The sequence below is a fragment of the Dendrobium catenatum genome, unplaced genomic scaffold (assembly GCF_001605985.2).
Source record: "Dendrobium catenatum unplaced genomic scaffold, ASM160598v2 fragScaff_scaffold_913, whole genome shotgun sequence".
Taxonomy (NCBI): domain Eukaryota; kingdom Viridiplantae; phylum Streptophyta; class Magnoliopsida; order Asparagales; family Orchidaceae; genus Dendrobium; species Dendrobium catenatum.
The window spans coordinates 599,626-623,677 of NW_021319375.1; the positions used below are offsets into that span (position 1 = coordinate 599,626).

Consider the following 24,052-nt stretch of genomic DNA (forward strand, 5'->3'; position numbering starts at 1 on the left):
GAATACACTCGAGCTAGATTCGATAAATGACTCGTGAATCAAATTCAATAAGCTAACAGGTCAAATTTGAGCTAAACTAACCCGACTCGGCTCGACAACTCTCAAGTTGGCTCATACATATATATATATATTAAAATTAAATCATTTTAGTATAAGCTTGCCAAGAATATTAAAACTTTATATTTCTCTTTTCTTATTTTAAGTGATCAATTATTATTTCTCATATAATTTCATATTTTTAATCATATTATTATAATAAATATGCAATTAAGAATGATCTTATTCTTATATGTTTTATAATAAATGAGTAAACTCTAACTCAAAGAATTAAACTCGAGTTAGAGTTTGAACTCAATTAATTAATCAAATTAAAGCAAAAGCTCAAGTCAAGTGTGCCTCAAAGCCTTCTAGTTTGGCTCGACTCGCCGTACACTCATACTTTATCTCTTGACTTAAAAGAAAATATCATTCTAACCCGTTTCGACCAAGTAAATACAAAAATAGCACACAATGTGTCCAAATACAATGAATGTGCTTACTTCCATGATGATGTTTAGCATTTAGATTTTGTTTAGGACAACTTTATTACTCCTTATTAAAGCAATTTTTTTTTTAAATTTTTTTATTTTTTTTTACTAAAAAGCTGCTTTAAGAAACCGTAAGAAAGCTATTCCAAACGAGCGAAATTATTATGTGCGATCACCGGATGCAGTCCAAAGGCCAATTAGGAAGTGCCACATCACCAATTTACTGTGTACCGTTGTATATCGGGTGACATAACAAGTCCTGATTGGCCTCCGGATTGTCTGCTGACCGCATGTAATAATTTCTCCCCAAACGAATCCTTAGTCATATATTTAATTTGTATAAAATTGTGTCTCTTTATAGAATAATTAAAAGTCGGTTCACTGTATATCAAATTCATTTATAAATATTCACAATAGAAAAAGAAATTGAACTCTTCTTACTCAATAAATTAACTCTTTGCCAGCTTGGAATATTTAATCTGTTATAATCTGCAAAGTTTAAATATGTTGGTGGATCAAAGACGTGTTGATTGAGAAATCATCTGATTTTATTCTCTCTTATTGTATTGGAAGACTGTTTATAGAAATTTGCTGCAAATGAAATTGATTTAATCTAGTTCAAATTTGAACATATGTTAAATCGTGGTTCAAATTAATGTCAATTAATGTCTGGGCATGGGAGAAATTATTCTGTGCGGAGGCCGGACGCAGCTCTACATCTAGTGACCAACCAAAATGCGTCACGTCAACGGTATTGAGCGGAGTGACATGGCGAATTCTAGTTGATCGCCGGATGACATTCAGTGTGCACATAAAATAATAAATCCCTAATCTTGATCTCATTATTTTTGAATGATTCCTCTCTCGTGGTATCTTCCCCATCGAGCTCTGTTGCACACTGTCAGTCATGTGAACTCCTTGCTCTTTCACATATCGCAACCCTACGGTGCCTTCCCAATTAGCACCATTAGCATAGTACAAGTCTCGTGTACGCCTATTCTCCTTTACATGCAGCTCAATCTACCATGCCTTTTCTACAAGCTCTGCGACACTTGCCAATCACGATGCCTTTCCTATGACTCTATGAGGTTCATTGCACGTTGTGATATGGCGAACTCATCTCCTCCTTCACACACTATCGGTCATATCATTGTCTTAATATAGATTTAAATCAAGCCAAATTCAAATAATTTAATTTAGAGTCCAATAAACAAGTCATAAAATATCAAAGATTATTCTTCATCAGTTATAATTTTTTAAAATTAAAAAAATAATATATATATATATATATATATATCTAAATTAAAAGCGAAATAAGCCTTGCGGGTTTTCTACCGTCGGATATGAAAAGAATTAGGGTCGGACGGCTCGATAATACTTTGACCATACCAAGCGAATTAGGGTTTGAGTACGTGACTCCCTCGACCTCTCTATAAAACTCGCGGCTTTCCCCCAATCGGAAAAACAGATTCTCCAAGCGCCGTCAGAATTCCAAAGAGGTACAATTTTTCTCAGCCCAGCTCTCAAAATTTTTATCAGAACGCTATGGTTTTTTTTTTTCTTTTGGATCTGTTTGTTAGATTTTATCGGTTTATGGTAGAAGGCCTATAGGTTTGTTAACCAATCTCTAGGTTGTTTTTTGTTTTTTGATTCTACTGCATCTCCAATGATGATAGAAAGAAAACTTTCGTTCTTCCGAGGTTGGTAATTCCATCCATGCGGAGAAAATTTGGAGACCTGAACTGAAGGAGATGTTTTATGCTGATTTTTCGATCTACTTTTTGGCTGTAGCCGATCTTTTTTTCCTTATTTTATCTCGTCTGTTGTGCTTCGAATTGTTTGGGTTTGCTTAGGGTTACTGTAGGCTTTTCTATTTGTGAACGAAGTAGTCGGTTGAATATTTGGATTTATGGATCATGTAAGCTTGTGCCCAAGTTTAGTTGAAAGAATTTTTTTTAGGTTCTTATATTTGTTAGATCCGTTAGAAGGTTTTTTCTGGTCGGGAACAATATCGTTTATTGCTGTAATATGATTGCTCTTCCTTGATTTGTCAGCCAAATGAACAACTATAGGTTAAAACTAAGAACTACGGCTTAACCTTCCATTATTTTACAAATTTTCTCGCTGATGCTTGTTTACTTTGCCACTATTTGCGTTTTAAGTAGTCGATGATGTTGGATATGTATTGTAAAATCAGTTAATACTCATATTAAACAATATATTTTTGCTTGAGTAATGTTACTGAGTTGACTAGTGCACGATCTTATGCATTTGATAGTAAGTTTTCTTAATATAAGCTGCTCTTCATTATGCATTGTGTATTCTACCTACAGCCTGAAGTTTTTTACTTTCAGACAATACTATAATTTGGATCAGAAATTTTGTTTTTTTTCAGGTTACTGTAGGAAGGAAAGAGATAGTTCCACTGTAACATGATATCGGTGTTCTGATTTACATCAGTGGTTCTTTGAGCTTTTTCTTTCAATATGAGATTTACATATTTTGATCTTTCAATTTCTCAACTTGAACTCTTATCGATATATGAATATTATCATTTGATGTGTTTCTTTTAATTTAACATGGTCGCATAATTGTTAAAGATATTCGTGATGCAACAATGATTGAAATTTGTTGAGTAATCAAATGTTCTAAATCACCAGAAAATTTTATTAAGGGTCATAATTTTTATCCTTCTATATCAGCATTGGAGATGTTGTTAAAAAAATTCAGCATTGAGATGTTGTTAAAGGATATTTAAAGTGATGTGTCTTGGCACATGTTTTTCTTAGCTTACATATTTGTAATATGTGAAACCTTTGGGGTAGGTAGAAAGCTAGTATGGTGGAAGAAATATTTAAAATACTTGGGGATTGATAGTAGTACCATAAAGTTTAGCATATGATTTCAGAGTAAAATATAGAGTGATTAATTATTGTTGGAAGATTAAGTGATATATAGGTATGATAGATTCAAGTACATAGTTTATTGTGTTGAAGAATGAGGTTATAATTTATGGGTCTAATGCAATGTGATTAAATGTAGAGTGCATTAGGAGTATATAATGATTAGAGAATAACGACTTAAATGGATGTTGATCAAATTTATTGTTCTACTGGTTATGCTATTTGCGTTTCGGTATTAGAAAATAATTTAGTCATTTAAAAGAAAGAGATTGTTGAGATCGATATGTGAAAAAATTAAAAAAAGATGAATTATAAATGATTATATCATAGAGATCGTGATATTAATGCTCTTCAAAGTTAGGATTATAGGTGATTTAAACATTTACAGTGGGGGTAAGTTATGCAACAACAAAATGTTCAGTTAAAGCAATGTCATTACATTAGGAAAGATAAAGCGTAGGTCCAGGTCACACGGTTTAAAATTCTGTAAAAATATATGTGCAATTTAGATTTAACAAATAAAATAACAAGCAATTTTGTTACATTAGGAAGGTAAAGGGTAGGCCTAAGTCAAACGGTTTGAAATTCTGTAAAAATGTATGTGCAACTTGGATCTAACAAACCAAATAACAAGCAATTGGGGGGGGGTAAGTTATGCAACAACAAAATGTTCAGTTAAAGCAATGTCATTACATTAGGAAAGATAAAGGGTAGGTCCAGGTCACACAGTTTAAAATTCTGTAAAAATATATGTGCAATTTAGATTTAACAAATAAAATAACAAGCAATTTTGTTACATTAGGAAGGTTAAAGGGTAGGCCTAAGTCAAACGGTTTGAAATTCTGTAAAAATGTATGTGCAACTTGGATTTAACAAACCAAATAACAAGCAATGGGAATGAATTTAGAATGGAGATGCATTGAGCTCACCCAGCTGGTTGAATTATGGATGATTCAACTTGTTGTCACTTGATATACTTTTTGCTATCAACCTCGCTATTCAGCATTTCAGCTAAAACGCATTAGTGAGTAATTTATGGCAATACTGACAGCAGATCAATTTGTTTCATGAACCTTAGATCTTAGCCTCTTTGGTTTCATTTGGGACGGTTTTCTTTCTGCTTCTTAAATCATCTTTTTAGTAGAAAATTTTTAATTTTTATACTAAGAAGTTAAACAAGAAAGTCGTCCCAAACAAAAAGCCTTTATGATGCAAGATGGTTGTGCTTGGTTGGAATTTTGATATAAACGCTAATCCTGTTAGTAATTTGAAAGGCAATATTTTGTTGAATATTATATTTGATATATATTAAAGGATGTATATCATGATTTATTCGATAAATTTTACGCTAGCTGTTGACTACCTAATGCAACCCTTCACTTTTCTCGTCAAGGACTTGAGACTGGGCAATGGCATTGTTAGAGAGAGTTGCCTTAAATGGTTTGGTGATGTAAAATGGCTGCCTTCCCATGACCCTGTTAGGAGAGTAGATGTATTAGATTTGGTCTATGTTAAGAAAGGTAGAGATAGATCTAAATAAGACTTGGTTAGAAAATATTAGAAACCACCTTTCTTTATTAGATTTAAGTGAAAATTTGATTCTTAACAAGACACAATGGAGAAAAATGATTCATATAGCTGATATAGCTGATCCCACATAGTGGGATAAAGGCATTGTTGTTATTATATTTTATATATATTATCCTGTTGGCTACATTTATTTCTTCTATTTGTTTGGTGATTTCTTATTCTTCTGATTATTTTGATTTGAGCAAATGTCTTTTTCGCTGTGTTTTCTCTTAAGTTAGTGTATTTTGCTGAAGACCCCTGTGATTGAATGAACTATGAGTTTCAGCCTTGTCTGAACATTCTTTGATGTTGAAAATCATAGCATATGTATTCTGAGGGGAATTCAGCATTGCATCTTCTGTTTCTTTCCAGAACTCTTTAGTTCTGAAATTATTAGTTAAATAAACTCTAACACACTTAATATGATTTTCTTTCAGGCAAAATGGGTCGAAGGCCTGCCCGTTGTTACCGTCAGATCAAGAACAAACCCTACCCCAAATCAAGGTATTGCCGCGGTGTCCCTGACCCCAAAATCCGCATCTACGATGTTGGCATGAAAAAGAAAGGCGTCGACGAGTTCCCATTCTGCGTCCACCTTGTCAGCTGGGAGAAGGAGAATGTCTCAAGCGAAGCCCTGGAAGCTGCTCGCATCGCCTGCAACAAGTACATGACGAAAGCGGCTGGCAAGGATGCCTTCCACCTTCGCGTCCGGGTTCACCCTTTCCACGTCCTCCGTATCAACAAAATGCTTTCGTGCGCCGGAGCTGATCGACTCCAGACTGGCATGCGAGGAGCTTTCGGAAAGCCTCAGGGAACCTGCGCAAGGGTAGCCATTGGTCAGGTTTTACTTTCTGTCAGGTGCAAGGATAACAACAGCGCTCATGCGCAGGAAGCTTTGAGGAGAGCCAAATTCAAGTTTCCTGGAAGGCAGAAGATAATTGTGAGCAGAAAATGGGGTTTCACTAAGTTCAGCAGAACTGATTACATAAAATGGAAGCAGGAGAACAGGATTGTTTCAGATGGAGTTAATGCTAAGTTGCTGGGATGCCATGGACGGCTTGCTAACAGGCAACCTGGAAAGGCCTTTCTTAGTGAGGATTTGACGACCTATGTGTAAGAGGTTGGTTTACTTAACTCTTACTCTATTTTCTTGTATCAGAACTGAAGGAACTGTTTGTCCTTTTACAGTCTTTGGCTCTTTGCTGTTACCTTTGATATTTGCTTCTGAGAGACATTGTTAAATTTGGTCGTTTTTGTTATGCAATAGACATTGCTGTCTCTTTTTTATCTCTTGTGTAAATGTATTTTAATCTCACGTTTATGTTACAAAGTTTGTTAGTGATCAACAGTTTGATTCTAGTAGTCAAATGTTAGATTTATATCCTAGTGTTTGATTCTAGCAGATAAATTGATTTGAGCTTATTCGAAATTTAGTTCTAACCTCAGATCATCTTCTAAGGGCATCTCCAACCGAAAAAATCATTTTTCACTCTAAAATGCAGTAAAACTTCAAAATAATGTAATTCATCTCCAATCGAATTGCATTTCTTATTTCTTTCATGCACTTCTTGCGAAGGTAATCATCACTCCCTACTTTTCTTCTCTTTCGCGCTCTTCTTCAGCAAATCTACAACTCAATTTTTTGACGTAGGAGAATAGTCTGACGTCAATACTGGTGTCGCACTGTTTGTCTACCGAATTTTTGCGTGAGATTTGGTCTTCGAATGCAACGAATGGTGGACTACATACAGTGGTATGTAGTTCGGTTGGAGATGATCTAAAATTTGCTTTTTTGATCAAAAGTTTGATTCTAGCGGACAAATCTTATATTTCTACCCCTAGTGTTTGATTTTAGCAGAAAATAAGCGATTTGATCTTATTTGAAATTTAGTTCAAACCTCTTGTTATTGTCCAAAGTTTGTTTTTGATCAACCGTTAGGTTTCATTTGGGATAACTTTTTATACCGCTTTCTAAAATAGTTTTATACTATAAATTTTTTTTAAACTAGAAGTTTTTGTATTACAATGCTGCTTTAGAAAGCTATAAAAAATTGTCCCAAACGAAACCTTCCATTTTAATAACCAAATCTTAGATTTCTCGCCTTGTTTGATTCTTGCAGATGAGATGCAATCCGAATCTCATTTGAGCTTTAGTTAGGCTTCTTTAATGCTCGATTACTGTCTGTGCTTAGAACTGATTGATTAAATAAATAATTGTTGTATATGCGTCGAGAATAGTTCCGCTATAGAGCAAGCCATATTGTAGCATGCTTTTTGAGCGAGACGATATGATTCAATTGAGGTTGAAGCTTAGTATTGAGACTAGGGGTGTAAGTGAGCCGAGCATGCTCGAGCCCGACTCGTTTATGGGCTCGCAAGTTGAGCTTATCGAGCTCACGAGTCAAGCTCGAGCTCATTTATTAAACGAGCTTGAGTTCGAGCTTTTCATTAGGTTTGGCTCGAGAGCTCGTGAGCCATCTTGAAATTATTAAATTCAAATATTTTAAAAAACTTAGCACTAAATGATGTATATGATAAAACTCCAAAAAAGACTTATCGTTTCAATTTTTAAAAAGCCACTCACTCTCTCTCTCTCACTCTCCAGTTTTAACTTTTAAAAAATTGCAATCATGAAAGTTGAAACTAATCCTGGGAGGTTTGACATGCGGCTGGATGAGCAGCTCAAACTCATTTACATTTGAACGTGTCGAGCTCGAGCTAAACTTTTGAGCACGACTGAAGTTTGAGCTTGAACTCGGTATTTGATAGTTGAGCTTGACTCGAATACCCCCTATCTCGAGCTTGACTCGACATGTTTACACCCCTAATTAAGACAATGATAGTCATGACCCAAATGAGGTTGTGATGTAGGTCTTGAAGGAGATGACTATGACACAAGCAAGATTGCGATGTGGATTCGGAAGGGAATGTGACGACGATTATGATGCTAGCCGTACATGAGTCAATGAAGACGACAAAGGTGCGATTGCGATGTAGATTTTGAATGAGATGATTGTGATGTAAATGGCCAAATTTGAATACAACATATGCGATATGGTGACGCCGTCTATATTTAAGGTTATATATGTGATTAACTCAATGACTTCAAAATAAATTTTAAAAAATATTTTTACCAAAATATATATATTATTAAATGATATTTTAATCAAAACAAATATAATTGAGTTAGCTCTTACTTATATTTAGCTCATTTAATATCAAAATAAAAAATCTAAATCAAATTTAGGCTTATTTATTTGATGAATGGATCATATAGGAATATTTATGGAGCCAAATATAGAACACGAGCTGAACTCAAAAGAACAAAGATTCAAATATGTCAAACATGAGCAAACATTGAGGTAGCTAAAAGAGAACAAAACTATAGTCATCATCGACCAAAATGTATATATAACTAAACAAACGCCGAGCATGCCCAAACTCGACTCGTCTACAAATCTAGGATCTTTTTGGGACAGTTGCAGATTTTTATAAAGGTTTATAAGATAGTTTTTTTTTTTGAAAGTTGTAGAAAATAATTTTCTAGCATAAAAAATTATGAAAAGCAGTAGCCAAACAAAAATTATAATTGCTATCTGAAAAGCAAAAAAAAAACTACGATATGAAAACTAAATGATTAAAAAATAATCTCAAATGAAGCCCTAATAACCACCCACCACCACATTAGGCTTCGTTTGGGACGACTTTCTTACTGCTTCGTAAAGTAGCTTTCTATAACAAGTATTTTAATTTTTGTACTAGAAAGCTGATTTAAGAAACAGTTAAAAAGTCGTCCCAAACGGATCCTTAGGCTTCGTTTGAAATTGCCTTCTTACTGTTTCTTAAAGCAACTTCAGAAACAGTAAGAAAACTATCTCAAACGAAACCTTAATTTCTGACCACTTCCAAATTACAAAGCAATAATCAAAATTAACCAAATGTATATAATTCCATCTTCTTTTGGATTTTATATTGCATCCCATCAATTCATTCTTGGGGAACAAGTAAACCTACACTGAAACATGGGTTTTAATTATGATGTTTGGATTAAATTTTAATCAAGATAATTTTTATGCTCATTGAATATATAATATAAAATAAACAAATAAAATTGTGAAATCTATATACATAACATCAAATATTTTTAGTTACAAATCTAACATAGAAATGTTAATATTTATGTATGTAAAACTCAATTATCTAACTTAGAGAAAAAAATATTATTAATATTAACCTATTTATACTAAAATACACTTCTTTTAAGTATGTTTTAATGTGATTTAAGTATTAGATATATAAATAAATAAAAAATTTATGATATGTAGGCAAATCTCCCGATAAATTTCTCATTACTATAAAATTATCTTAACTGTTGCCAGGTCCCAAGTTCTGGATGATAAAAGTGGAGTGTTGCGTTAGGTAGTTGATAATCAACGTAAAACTTGTTGAATAATCATAACATGATTCTTTTAAAAAATTGTGTAAGAGAACATGCACTGTGCTCATCTTTGACTCCCTCAAAACTGAAGGAAGACCTCTTAGAATGAGAGGTGAAATTAACAGTGTACTTCTCTCTGACATAATTTTCTTTTCGGCTTCTTTTAGGAAGGCTTTCTTTATGCATCTTAAAGCAGCTTCTTAGTACTAAAATTAATTTTTTTATACTATAAAGCTGCTTTAATAAGCAATAAAAAAGCCATTCCAAACGAAGCCTTAGTGAACTTGAATCTCAGCCTTCCATTGCTCCAAATATAGGCTAAGAGTCGGGTGACTATCTGCATCACAAAAGCAAGAACACATAAATGTATTATTGAAGACCCAAAGCTAGCCCTGCTAAAGATTGTATAAGGCTTTTGTTTGATTGAAGGCATGTGAATGAAATGAAATGAAATCCAAATGAATTATGAGTTGACTAAGGCTTCGTTTGGGACGGCTTTTTTGCTCTTAGAAGATCCTTATTGAAATTTTTGTACTAGAAATTTCAATAAGCAATAAAAAAGCCGTCCCAAACGAAGCCTAAGGCTTAGTTTGGGGCAATTTTTTTAATATTATTTTTTTCGCTGCTTTCAAAAAAATGTGTACTAAAAAACTTCTTTAGAAAATAGTAAGAAAACTAACCTAAAAGAAGCCCAATATTTCATTTGAGACAACTTTCTTATTACTTTCGAAAGCAATTTTTAGTTCAAAAATTTCAAGCTAAAAAATTTTTGTATTGAAAAGCTGCTTTAAAAAGCAATAAAAAAACTATCCCAAATAAAACTTAAAGAACGCATAGCTGGTTTGTTCATTACAAACAAACAAAAAAAAAATCCATTCATTTAAATCCAAGCAGTAAATATAATTTGAGCTAGCAAGAAAGTAAGAACTTGACTTAGTGCATAGCCCAAAATTGTTTTATATTTACATATCCAATATCTAAATTTTTATGTTTATTTATACAGCATTAAAATCACTTCATCACATTAAAAATATCAGTAATATGAATTTATATAAAGTAAACGTTATTACATGTGATTCAACTACTAAAGTGGCATGCAAGTAAAAAAAAAAAATTAGGTGTTAGATATGTAAATATGTAAAGATGAAAAAAATGATTGAAATTTTTTATGAAAACTTAAATTACAGGAATTTTGAAGAACTCACTTTAATGAAATAAGATAGATCCTTATATTGGTCTGCGACTCTGCGTATGCTATATATTTCACTATGATAACGATTATAGAGCTCAAAATTTTGATCTCCCATATCAAATCTAATGATGGCAAAAATTTATGGCAACTGAAAATTACAGTGAAATTTCAAAACATGCTTAATGAAACAACTCGAAGAATCCACTTAGATTTCGTTTGAGATGGCTCTCTTTCTGCTTCTTAAAGCGGCTTTTTAGTACAAAATTAAACTAGAAAGTCACTTAACGAAGCAGTAAGAAAGTCGTCTCAAATGAAGCCTTAATGAAGCAAAATCAATTTGCAAACTAAGCCTATGTGAGATGTTTTCTTATAAGGAAATTGATTAGGCTCCAGAACTTACCAATTGTAGTCCATATAGAAAAATCTCTAACTCAAAACACATGATCTAATCCATAGTTATAGTTTATTATTTCAATCATCTTTGGATATGAATCTATATTGAGACTAGAACATGTGGAACCATCAAACAATCACTAGTAATCTTGGCAAGTTATAGAAAAAAATGAACTTGATCATGCACAAATCTTAATGTATATTTGAATTAGAAAATTTAGAACTAAATTCAGGACTATCAAAACACTGATTTAAGCATACTTATGTTTGAATTGATTGACTAAAATGAGATGAATTGATCGGCATCAAAAGTGATACATCCAAGTCTAAACAAGCTTAGATCAAGCACTTAATATATAGTTGAAAACTTCGAGACATTAATTAGAAGATCAAGTAATCTACAAATCTTGTATGCTCACAGTCAAATTGAGCATCTTGATGATACAAATCCAATAAGCCTAAAATTGCTTAATTCAAACATCATCTAAATGTTCAAAGAACATATTATAATCAAGAGAATCAATAAGGGTCTTCTAAGAGTGTTTCAAAAATTAATTATTTTTATGTGTTATGCCACTCTCAAATTTTTAAAATTAACCTCCACTTATAAAAAGAGAGAAGACTTTGGCTTAAGATTTAAAAGAGCGACTACAAGAATCCTAGAGCTCCATCAAACCACTGCCGTCGAACCACAACCAACAAAAAACCACCAACGGACATCACAGACCAATTATCATCATCGAATCACCATAGTTCGACCACTGCCAATATACAACCGTCATTAGACCACCACTTCCTTCGATCCATCGCCCTCCGACAACAGTTGTTTGGCTACAGTCCTCCCACCATCGTCGCCAAACAATGATCTCCTTATCATCATCACTCAATTACAGTCCTTCAATTATTATTGTCCAACTACAGTTTTTTGACCATTATCGCTTGACTATAACCATTCGAATACCATTGTATGACTACGGTCCTTAGAACACTATCACCCGACTATGATCTCCTAACCATTATCGTCAGATTATGATGCTCTAACCGCCGTCGCCATATTATGGTCTTCCGATCATCATCACTCGACTACAGTCTTCTTACCACCATCGTTTGACTAAGTTCCTCCAACTACTATTGCTAGGCTACGATCCTCCAAAAATTATTGCCCAACTATGATCTCCTAACTACTGTCACTTGACTCTGGTCTTTCGACAATCATATCTCGACTTCATCCACTATTTCATAACTATGTCCTCCCAATAATTATCATATGATTATGATCCGCCAATTACCGTCACCCAACTACGGTCCTCCATTCATTATTGTTCAACTATAATCCTCTTATCAACATACCCGATAATGGTATTTCAACCATCATTGTCCAACTATAATCCTTCGACCACGGTCACACAACTATGATCCTACAATCACCATTGCTTGACTACAATTACCTAAACATTGTCGCCCGAAAATGATCTCCTAATGATAGTCACCAATGTTGTATCATGACTACTATTGTCCAACTACACCGGCGTCTGCCAACTTCATTGCCCACAGTTGCCAATAGCATCGACACAAGTTATCGCCTAAATAGTCAATGCACATTGTTGACACAGTCTGATTTATGACTTCAACACCAAGATTTATATTGGGCTTCTTGGTCTATGGTTTCCCCACCTTAAAGGGGCACAATTAAACACGCAACAAACAAACTCTTGAAGGCAACTCTCATGCTACATGGCTCTTCCAACTTTCACCACGAAATTCATCATATATAGTTTGTCTGCAAGACAGCTTCCTCTATCACGGGGAAGAGAATCATTTGAAACAAACGATAAATACAAGTAAAATCATGTCAATTAGGTCATGCACATTGGTTTTCTCTTTTTCGAGTTTTTACGTAAAAATTCTAGTGTCCATTACGATCATCTTTTATTTATGTGTGTGCTAGATGCTCATACAATATCAAAATGATAAACACTCACTCTCTAATACCATGAATATTCTGACATGCCAGAAACTCAACCACATAAAAAGAGTTAGAGCACTAGGATTATTTTTAATTTTTTTATTACAGTTTATAATCTTAATCCCCTTAAATGAATTAAATGATCGGATTGATCACCACTTCTTCCTTACAATCCCCATGTTAATTGAAGAGGATCCAAATCCTAATTAAAAAAAAAAATTAAAATGTTGTCAGGATATCTGATAATCATGATCGATTTAAAAACTGTCAATTTACTTTGAGATTAAGGATACACTAACTAACTTACAAATAAATACGCTTTTAAATCCATCCTGATAATAGCCTAATCATAATCCCAAAACCTTCCTGTAGAACTCCTGATCCTTTGACTAAAAAATCTGAATAAAACCAATAGTGAAATACTGAAATATTATACCATCATGTGCTAATACTTTTTCTTTATTGATTCGTTTCTGTTGTAAGCGATCCCTTAACTCTGACAAATTAAAATTCAAAAAAATAAGAAACTGAAACATAATTTAATCATACAAAAGCATAGAGTGAGCACTGAGCAGTTTAAAAGAAATTCACTGGTTTCATATTTAAATTTTCTTTAGAAAAATGGAGTTTGCGATTTCGTCACTTACATCAGAGGGCTTCCGGTACTGGTGGAATCTTCGTCGTCAGCAGATAGGGCGTGCCAAGGTTGATCGCTCTGCCGATAAGCCATTTCCAATCAGAAACCAAAAAATAAAACCCTAAACCTGAAACACTAACCAAAATTTCAGAACAACAACTTAAAAAAGGAAAATCAATCCACGTTCCATACGATTTCTTCCCTCTACCTCGAAGCCGATATACGCAGTATCTCCGATTTCCTCCGCCTCGACCCCATTCGAAGAACCGAAATCCGGCGGCGGAGAGATCCTCAACGGCACCAACTTATTCTCCCCTTCCTCTTCCTCATCAGTCACCACTGAATCTTCCTGGAATGCTTCGCATCGCTCGCAAACTGAGACGGAATAGGAAAGCCGCGAGCCCGATGATTTCCATGGAGTCGGCGCCTGGCATCTCCGGCATAGAAGGTTACGCGAGTGCCGCGCGACCAGGAAGTTGGCTTCGTGGACCTTGGCGTCGCATTCCCAGCACAGTATCGCCTGGTCTGATTCGCAGTGTATATTTGCTGGGAGCTTGCAAAGCTCGCATTTTTTCATAGCTCCCTCAATATGGAAAAAAATCTTGATCTCTGCAATTTCTTTGTTTCCTTTTTCAGTCCTCTGTGAATCTTGCGTTTGAGGAGTTCGGGAGGAAGAGGGAGCAGCTTGCTGTCGTTTATATTCACTTATTCAGACGGTCAGACCCTTTTGATTACGAAATGCCGGTTCTACCCCTTTGTTCAGTTGTTGACATATGTTTTATAATATTATATATATTTTTTTAAAAAAAAATGTGTATAAAATATGATTAATTAATTAAATTTTATGTTAAATTTATCTAAAAATGAGTTTACATTAGATGACAATAATATTATTGCAATTAAATTTTCTTATGATATTCATCAACTTATTCTAGTTGGATGGTTGAAGTGGAGGAATGCATCAGGCTTGTTGTGCGATAGAAAAGTACATCTCAATGTTAAGTGAAAATCATATAAGATGGTAGTGAGACCTGCAATGCTTTACAGACCATCATGTTGGTCATTAAAGGAAAAGCATAATATTAAGTTAGTGTTGCATAGATGATGATGCTCAACTGGATGAGTGTCTTTACTCTTAGAGATAGAAAACGAAATGAGAAATTAGAGAGAGTCGCCTTAAATGATTTGGTCATATAAAATGGCAGTTTTCGAATGACTCGGTTATGAAAGTAGATATATTAGATTTAACTTGTATTAAAAATGGTAGAGGTAGACCTAAAAAAGACTTGGTAATAAAATATTAGAAATATCTTTCTTTATTTGATTTAGATGAGAAATTGATTCTTAATAGGACACAATGGAGAAAAAGTATTCATGTAGCCCACCCCACATAGTAGGATAAAGGCTTTTGTTTGTTGTATTCTTATCCAAATCAACTCTATTTATCTATAAAAAGAGTATACATTATATGACTATAATATTATTGTGATTAATTTTATCTTATGATATTCTTATCGAAATCAACTTTATTTTATTTAGAGGTGATATGTCATCCGAAAATCCATCGACCAAGCTTGAATCATGATGATTGACTTCAAGATCATCAAGTTTTGATTTTAGAAAACTTATAGTTAAACTGAATGTCTTGCCGAGAATAACCCAATAACACCAAAAACGATGATCTTAGTCAACAAATATTATGAGTTTTGGTAAGATATACCAAAATCCCACACTAAAAACTTATAAGAAAACTAGAGAGTACACATTGACTTGAAATTGAAGAGAGCTTGGATATATGAAGAACTTTAGATTATTTCATGATGTTTGAGGATAATGATCACCATTAGCAACCACCAACGCCCAATTATAGTTTTTTGAACACCAGCACTCAACATTATCATCCAATCACCATCACCCTATTGACATCTCTTGATCTTCTTCGCTTGAATAACATCGATTGATTCCTATTGTTCGACCTTTATTGCCTAATTAATGTAGTTACCCTCCGCTACTTCTCCAGTATTAATTGTTTATTACAAGTACAGGAGGTCAAGTTAGTGTTCATAACATCATAATCATATCTTCTTCAAATTAGGAGAAGAGCAAACTTCGTAATTCTGATTACACAGTATCATTTCAGCTAGATCAGACTCTACGATTTTGTTTTTATTTCTAGATTTTTTATGTGAAGATTTTAGCCGCTCCTGTGCAAAACTCTTCTTTTATATAGGTGTGCTTTTTTTTTTTTTGTTATGAAAAAGTGAAGAGGATTTGTATATAGTTTTTTTTTTTCAAATTTAAATTAATAGATTAAATTATATCAATTTGATTTAATTTTTATTTTTATTTTCAAGTGAGGGGAGAATGGGAGAAATAGTCATTAAAGTATGCTACTCAATAAAAATTAATAAATGAGAGAGAAAAAAAGAAATATTTATTATTCATTTTTTCTTAAAATGTTCAATAAAAATATAAATTTAGAAAATATAATATTACTCATGAATATTTATTATTCATATTTTATTAAAATGAAATATTTACAAAATAGTGATGCCATTTTTTGGCTTTTTATGAGCTTGATTATACAATTTATTTTGTATCATATGCTGGATTTTGGAATTTTACTTGTTCTTTCCATCAGCTTGATACCAAAAATAAATAAATAAATAAATAATAATGTGGCTTTGGTTTGAGTTAATTTGAGAAAATATAATTGTATTTTATTTTATTATTTTAATATAATTAATAAATAATAATAAGAAAAATAATTAACTAGCCCTAATTTTCCCCTAATCTATTAAGGATGATTGTACAAATATTTTAAATATCAGCCAGCTAATTATTTACTCTATCCAAGTTATTAAACTAATTTCAAACCTGCCCTACCTATTTTACACATGACATAATTTGTATTTATAATTTATTGATGATTAAGACAAATCATTGAAATATCAACAATTAATTATTTAATTAATGTGCTAATACTTAATTAATTGTTCTCTATCATTCTAATTAGAAATTAATTGTAAATTATAAAAAGTGATTAAGAAATACAAAAAGATGTGACATAAATGTGTATAATTAAGCTTAGTTTTTCAACATTAATTAAATTTTGATTAACACATATAAACAATTTTATTTTATTCTTAGTCTGTTACTTTTAATTTATTTGTTTTATTTTCCCTTTTGTCTTACTAATTACTTTTTCTATTTTTTAACTTATTGTGTCTTACTAATTAGTTTTTTCTAATAATATTAGCAAATAAATTATTTATTAAAAAGAAAAGCCGAATTGAATGATAATCCAATTCACAATTTATATTAATTCAATTCACAAAATCTCTTTTTCTTGTGACTTTTTATTTGAGAAGCGGGAAGCAGTCATCACTGGAGTTTAAGGATGTGTTTGGGAAAACTTTTTTGTTGCTTTGCTTTTCATACATCAACTACATTACTACAATTTATTTGGCTATTATTTTCTAGGTTCTTTTAAAGCACATAATATATACACTAGGCCTCAACCAATAAGCAAAAATGTGCTATGTTAAAAAATCATATATTTTATATCATGGATATGTTTTAAGAAAATTCACTTTGAATAAAACCAATCTTGATATGATATTTATATTGGACATTTTTAGAATTAAATTTAGAAAAATCTGATGTCTAATTTAAAGAAACTTATAGTCAAATTAAGTGTCTTGGCAAGACAAACATAATGACACAATATGTGATATGATCGAAGTCCAAACGATCCCAAATCAATCACTTGAAAGATAGTTGAAAACTTGGGACATTAATTGGATGACCAAACGGTCTTCAAATCTTATATGCTTAAAGGTAAAATGAGCAGCCTGATGAGAAGAATCCAGCAAGCCCTAATATTACTAGATTTTGAGGCCATTAAAGTAGTTAAATATTGGTAGGGTTCCTATAAACATTTTTAAGCCTACTGATACTATCTTGGATAATACAAATTTAGCTCATGTGGATAATGTGGAGGTTGTTGGTCATGATTCTATGGATATTCTAAATCCTAAAGCTACTTATCCATAGGGATAATGTTAATGTTTCTAATTTGCCACATTGCATTTCTATTGATCCTATTTTACGGTCTATTAATGTGGATGTGAATGTTGAAGCGCCTCTCATAGTTGTACCTAGTTCCCTTGTTGCTAATGATGTGTTGCTTGCACTTTTTGGAATTTAAATCGAAGGATATTGGTGCGGATCAAGGAGATTGGTTAGTTGAGTGTGATTCCTCTCCTAATTGGGATGTTGGGGAGGAATTTGATGTGCATGAGGATGATTCTCTAAATGAGCTTTGATTGCCTAATATTACGACATAAATTTAATATAAATGAACTTTAAAATAGTTGATTTTTTTTTCGAAGAGTAGTCTTACATAAGAAAACTTTGTATCACACTCATTTCTAAGTTATTCTAATAGTTTTTTAGACTCCTAACAAAAAATTATATCATTATATATTATCAAAAATTTCTAGAAATATGCCAATAAAATTGACTATATTTAAAAGCTTATAATAATATAATTTTTTTAAAGTATATATAAAAAATGTGTCATATATCCTTTTAATACAAATGACATCACACTAGGCTTGAAAACTATTAGATTTGCTTTGAGATTAGTGTTACATATTAAAAAAAATTACATCGCACTAATCTTAAAGTAAAAATAAATAAATTTTAAACACGTCTTAACAACTTATATGAGACTATCCTTACATTATTTTAATCTTTTATTAAATCTCATTTAGATAAAATATTAGAAATTTTTTTCATGTAAAGCTTAAAGTAAACACTTTTTTTTTTCTTCTAAGACATAACAATTAATAAAAGCACATTCGGTCCAGGGCCTGCTATTTGGGCCCAAGAGGCTAGAGCCCAAATCACACACAAAACCAGTTTAGCTTTGTTCAATTTCGAGTTTTTATAATTTTGTTAAGAAGTATTGCTGTAAGTTTTTTATTTTATTTTATTTTAAAAAATATTAAATATTATTAATTTCACACAACCTCTAACTAAATAAATTTATTTTTCTTATAATTTTTTAGACAAAAAATTTTTAGCGTTAAATTAAGAAATTAATTTTGATGTCATTATTGGGAAAAAATATATATCATATTTGATACATCATCAAAAAATTATCTTGTCGAGCACGAATCTCAGTGCAAAATCAAGTTGGAAACTACCGAAATTAAAATTTGGATCATCCAAACTCCGATTTCAGCAAACTTACAGTCAAACTGAACGTCTCGAAAATATGAACCCAACGACACCTAATTCAACTCAATCTGAGCCCAAATGAGTCCAAATTAAGGACCCGAAGTACTATTAGGAAGTTTGAACCACAATTTGGATTACCAAGCGGTTTCCAAACATAACGTCTTATAGTCGAATCGAGCAGCTCGACGGGATGAATTCAACGAGCCCAAGATCGCCGAATTATGACATCATTAAGACCTTCAAATGTCTAACTAACGGTCCATGATGAAGGGATTCAATATCGGCCGTCCATCCAACCACTCCCCATTTACCCATGATCTCTCACCTATTTACGGGCCATGCCACTCCAAAAATTTATAAATAGACCCCTCATTCCTCTTGAAGAGGAGGTACCCAAGGAAGAAGAGAAGAAGAGAAGGGAAGGAAGAGAAGGAAGAAGCTCCTTCTCGACCACCGCTTGAGTTCCGCCGGACCACCGCCTGTCGTTGTTGCTTCACCGGACCACCACCTGAGGACCTCACCTTTGCCGGACCACCGCCTGACATCGTTGCTTCACCGGACCACTACTTAAGACCCTCACCTCCGCCAGACCACCGCATGACATTGTTTCTCCACCATGCCACCACCTGACGCCTGGACTTCCGTCAGACCACCACTAGAGGCCCCCGCCTATGTCGGACCACCGCCTAACCTCGTTGTTATGTCGGACCACCACTTGAGGCCTTAAGCTCCGCCGAAGCACCAGTTGAGGCCCTGGGTTCTTCCAGACCACCACCTGAGGCTTGAACTTCTACTGGACCACCACCTCAGGCCCGAACTTCCGTCGGAACATGAGTTAAGGCCTTGGTTTCTGCCGGACCACCATCTGAGGCTCGGACTTCTCCCAGACCACCACGTGACGTCGGACTTTTGCCGGACCACCACCAGAGGCATGAACTTCTGCCGGACCACCATGTGACACTTGTACTTATACATGACCACCACCTGAGGCCCAGACTCCTACTGAACCACCACTAGAGGCCTAGACTTATGCCAGACCACCATGTGATGCCCGGACTTCTGCTGGACCACCACCAGAGGCCCAAACTTCTACTGGACCACCACTTGATGCTTGTAGTTCTACTGAAGTATCGCCCTGCTACTATAGTGCTTCCGACCTCCATCACCAGACAACGGTCATTTTGACCCCGGTCTCCCGCCAACTACGGTCTTTCGGACCCATGTCTCCTGTCGACTACGGTCCTTCCGACCTCCTTCGCCTACTTTGGTCATTCCTACCTCCATCACTAGACAACGATCTTTCTAACCCCGGTCTCCTGTCAATTACGGCCTTTCAGACCTTTGTCTCCTGCCGACTATGGTCCTTCCGACCTCCATCATCAGACAACGGTCTTTCCGACCTCTATTCTATCGACTATGACCATGCCGATTAAACAAACATGTACATATTGTAACTCCCACAATGTAATACACTCTATATGATATACATTTGTAACATCAAGCAAGGCTTTCTCCGAAGGAAGGGCCTCATTTGTAATCAGCTGCAAATACTAGTGGATTCATTCAAATTGGGCGAGGCATTGTGGTTTTTTTCCCTTTTTCTGGGTTTCCACATAAAAACTCTGGTGTCTCTTATGAACGCAACACCCTCTCTCGCTTTTCTAATTGTGTGATGGATCTTCGTACAGTGTTAAGACGTTAAACTATATATTTCTCTACTGCCGCGAATATTCCAGGACGCAATAATATTTATTTACAAATTCCAAATCAAATGTAATGATAAAAAAGTTGAATAGATAATCTAATTATAATTTTACATGATGTGCCACTCTACTTTATAGACTTATTTAATTATTTAAGAAAAAATTTAAATAAAAATATTTTGAAGTGCAATATTTATGTATTAAAATTAATTAAAACCTATATTATATTTATCTTTAAATTCTTTAAAAAACTTTAATATTATTTTATCAAAGATATGACCAATTTTTTATCCATTTAATTTACAATAAAGGGTTATTTGTTTTGTTGAAAAAGAATATAAAATAAAAAAATATAGTGTAAAATAAATTTATGTGTGCTGAAAACATTTTAAAGTTATTTTGCTAAGCGGAGAATTTGTTGCGGGGAAGTGGATTTTTTTCATAAAACCGTTGTTTCGGATCAAAATTGGATTGGTGGGTCAACCTGAACTTGTTCAGTTTATTAAATGGGTCAAAATTCTAGATCCAAATCCAACTCATCTATTAAACGGGTCAACTGCAACCCAAATTTTTTTATGCTATATTTAAATGGGATCATTTGTTGACACCTCTATCCTAACTCCATCCAAAGCTAGTGGGGAAGCTACTCGTTGCAATTTTTTTTGTAACGGGGTATCATCCCGCTATCACCTCTAAAAGAGAGCTCGGCGTCGTGACTAATCTTCGGTTGACTTAGAAAAGGCACCCACCACAAAAATCTCCTAACCCGCAATTGATTGTGTCCCACTTAAGAGGTGCTATAGCTCGAGGTGAATTGAGCATGGGATGGAGGGTTCTTAACCGTACTCGTCCACCAACCAAACTAAGCAACTATAGTTCTTGCAAAATATTAGCAAACTAAAAATAAAAAAAAAGCTTTCTCACCCCTAACGGCACCCACATTGAGATATTGCCATGTGGAAGTCCCCATTGGGAACTTGTCAAAAATAATGCGCACTATCATAAACTTTACTAATTGTTTAATATATTTATTTTAATGTGATTATGCTATATAGAATTTACAATAATATATTCAAAAATCAAAAGCAAATGAATATAAACGGAAGGACGTGAAAAGTTGTTTGATATAGATAAAGAGTATGACAATATTTGTGATAATAGAAGAAAATAATAATTTTTCGTCTTATTTTTGTATGAAAATTTTATCACGTGGGCTATACAATACATCAAAATTTTTACATCAAAAAAATCAAAAAGAAAAAAAAAATATTACGCTCTTTGCAGTTGAAATTATTTACCATATAAGTAAGATTATAAAAATTCGATATTCACTTCAGGCTTCATTTGAGATGGTTTTTTTATTGCTTCTTAAAACATAATTTTAATACAAAAATTCATTTTAAGAATCAATAAAAAAATCGTACCAAACGAAGCCTCAATTAGAGATGAAAGCACTAACCCTAAATCTCTTGATAATCTATGAAGAACTTAACGACCCCAAACATTTCTCATGCTAAACCAACTACTATTCGAGTGTTATGCAAGTAAGTTTTCTTATTCTAAGGCTTGGTTTAGGACAGCTTTCTTATTACTTCTAAAAGCAGCTTTTTAATATAAAAATTTTCTTAATTAGAAAATTTTATACTAAAAAACTGCTTTAGAAAGTAATAAGAAAGCTATTCCAAATAAAGCCTAACTCACTTGATAGGAGGTAGCCTATGGATTATGGTAGCTACTCAAATTCTTTAGATGATGTGGCATCATAGCACTCTATTGTTAAAACCCGGTTGACCCGAGACAATAAGATTATGGGAGATTTACATACATACCACTTAATACTACTCTATTTACATATTTAACATCTAAAACTTTAATATTACATACATACCACTCATAGTTCATTTTCATACCAAATATGAGTGGTAGAAATGAAATATATGAGTGGTAGGAAAGAAATATAAGTGGTATACTTGAAATTAAAATAATATAGAGTGGTATGCATGTGATATTAAAGTTTTAGGTGTTAGATATGTAAATAAAATGTTATAAAGTGGTATGGATGTAAATTTCCCTAAAATGATATGATATTGATCGATAATTAAAACTAATTAGTAATAATTTATTGGGCAATGCCAATCATATTAATAAACTTAGTCCTAACAATATAAAATAAATAAATAAGTCCCCGGCTATGCACACAGATGAAATTATTTATCATCAATTTGCCTCTCAATGGTGCTATAAATTTTTAAATAATTAATAGGCTAAAGTTGGGAGCAAGAATTATAAATCTAAGAAGAGCAAGTGTGCATAAATGATGACTATGAGACAAATTAGATTAAATATTCTAATAATTTTGTATTAGAAAGTAGCTTTAAGAAGCAGTAAGAAAGCCGTCCCAAACGAAGACTAAATCTCTTGATAATCTATGAAAAACTTAATGACCCCAAATGTTTCTCATGCTAAACCAACTACTATTTGATTGTTATGCAAGTAACTCTTCTTATGCTAAGGCTTAGTTTTAGACAGCTTTCTTATTACTTCTAAAATCAGCTTTCTACTATAAAAAATTTCTTAATTAGAAAATTTTATACTAAAAAATTATATAATATTGATCGATAATTAAAACTAATTAGTAATAATTTATTGGGCAATGCCAATCATATTAATAAAACTTAGTCCTAAGTCCTAACAATATAAAAATTAAATAAATAAGTCCCCGGCCATGCACACAGATGAAATTATTTATCATCAATTTGCCTCTCAATGGTGCTATAAATTTTTAAATAATTAATAGGCTAAAGTTGGGAGCAAGAGTTATAAATCTAAGAAGAGCAAGTGTGCATAAATGATGACTATGAGACAAATTAGATTAAATATTCTAATAAAAAATATAATAAATATAAAAATTATTGGGGCATTAATAAATAAATTGGTATAATAAATAGATATGAACCTCTCAGTTGATCCGTTTAATAAATGGGATAGTTTTGAGCCTGAAATTTTAATCGATTTAATTGGGCGGGTCGAGTTTGGGTTGATCTCAGACCCAATAATAACCCTTTTTCGCCTTATTTTTTTTTGCTTTTGGTGTGCTTTTCTTATGTTTGATTAATTAATCTAAACTCTATAATTGATAAGTTACAAAAATTTTGTTAATAAAAAATGATTATTGGGTTGGGTTCATATCATTCAGGTTATTGACATGTTAGGTTTAGATCCACATTTTTTATCCATTTAAGAGCGATCTCCAATCTCTCTCTTTTTTCCTTAAGCTCTGGGGGGTCCTCTTTCAAGAGAAGAGGGGGCTCTATTTATAGATTTTGGGGAATGACATAGCCCGTAAATAGGTGGAGGATCAAGGGTTTATTGGGAGTGGTTGAATGGACGGTCGATCTTGAATCTTACGATCGTGCACCTTTTGTTGGACATTTGAAGGTCTTAGAGATGTCGGAATTCGACGATCTTGGACTCGTT

General features: G+C 33.2%; 2 protein-coding genes and 1 non-coding gene across 3 annotated transcripts; 2 read left to right on the forward strand and 1 right to left on the reverse strand.

The window, feature by feature from the left end:
* The first annotated feature begins 1,870 nt into the window (after nt 1–1,870).
* On the forward strand, nt 1,871–6,345 carry LOC110109247 (60S ribosomal protein L10). The gene is made up of 2 exons (XM_020840219.2): nt 1,871–2,026; nt 5,437–6,345. Exon 2 carries the CDS (start codon nt 5,442–5,444, stop codon nt 6,114–6,116), a length of 675 nt encoding a protein of 224 aa, XP_020695878.1. The 5' UTR covers nt 1,871–2,026; nt 5,437–5,441; the 3' UTR covers nt 6,117–6,345.
* Nucleotides 2,187–2,280, forward strand: LOC114580278. Its single transcript, XR_003701637.1, has one exon. It is a non-coding gene; the product is annotated as a small nucleolar RNA Z159/U59 (small nucleolar RNA).
* Nucleotides 6,346–13,447: 7,102 nt separating the features above from the next.
* Nucleotides 13,448–14,279, reverse strand: LOC110109530 (zinc finger protein HD1). The gene is made up of 3 exons (XM_028697340.1): nt 13,834–14,279; nt 13,636–13,703; nt 13,448–13,484 (listed from the first exon to the last, which is right to left on the reverse strand). The coding sequence occupies exons 1-3, from the start codon at nt 14,200–14,202 to the stop codon at nt 13,448–13,450; spliced, it is 474 nt and encodes a 157-aa protein (XP_028553173.1). The 5' UTR covers nt 14,203–14,279.
* Nucleotides 14,280–24,052: the final 9,773 nt, after the last annotated feature.

What these genes read in the sequence shown, in the direction of transcription:
- LOC110109247 (XM_020840219.2), top strand. Translation starts at nt 5,442, where the DNA reads ATGGGTCGAAGGCCTGCCCGTTGTTACCGTCAGATCAAGAACAAACCC.
- LOC110109530 (XM_028697340.1), bottom strand. Translation starts at nt 14,202, where the DNA reads ATGAAAAAATGCGAGCTTTGCAAGCTCCCAGCAAATATACACTGCGAA. An exon ending in CTGCGTATATCGGCTTCGAG is followed by an intron (nt 13,704 to 13,833) that starts GTAGAGGGAAGA and finishes GCTTATCGGCAG; the next exon opens with AGCGATCAACCTTGGCACGC. An exon ending in AGTACCGGAAGCCCTCTGAT is followed by an intron (nt 13,485 to 13,635) that starts GTAAGTGACGAA and finishes TTAATTTGTCAG; the next exon opens with AGTTAAGGGATCGCTTACAA.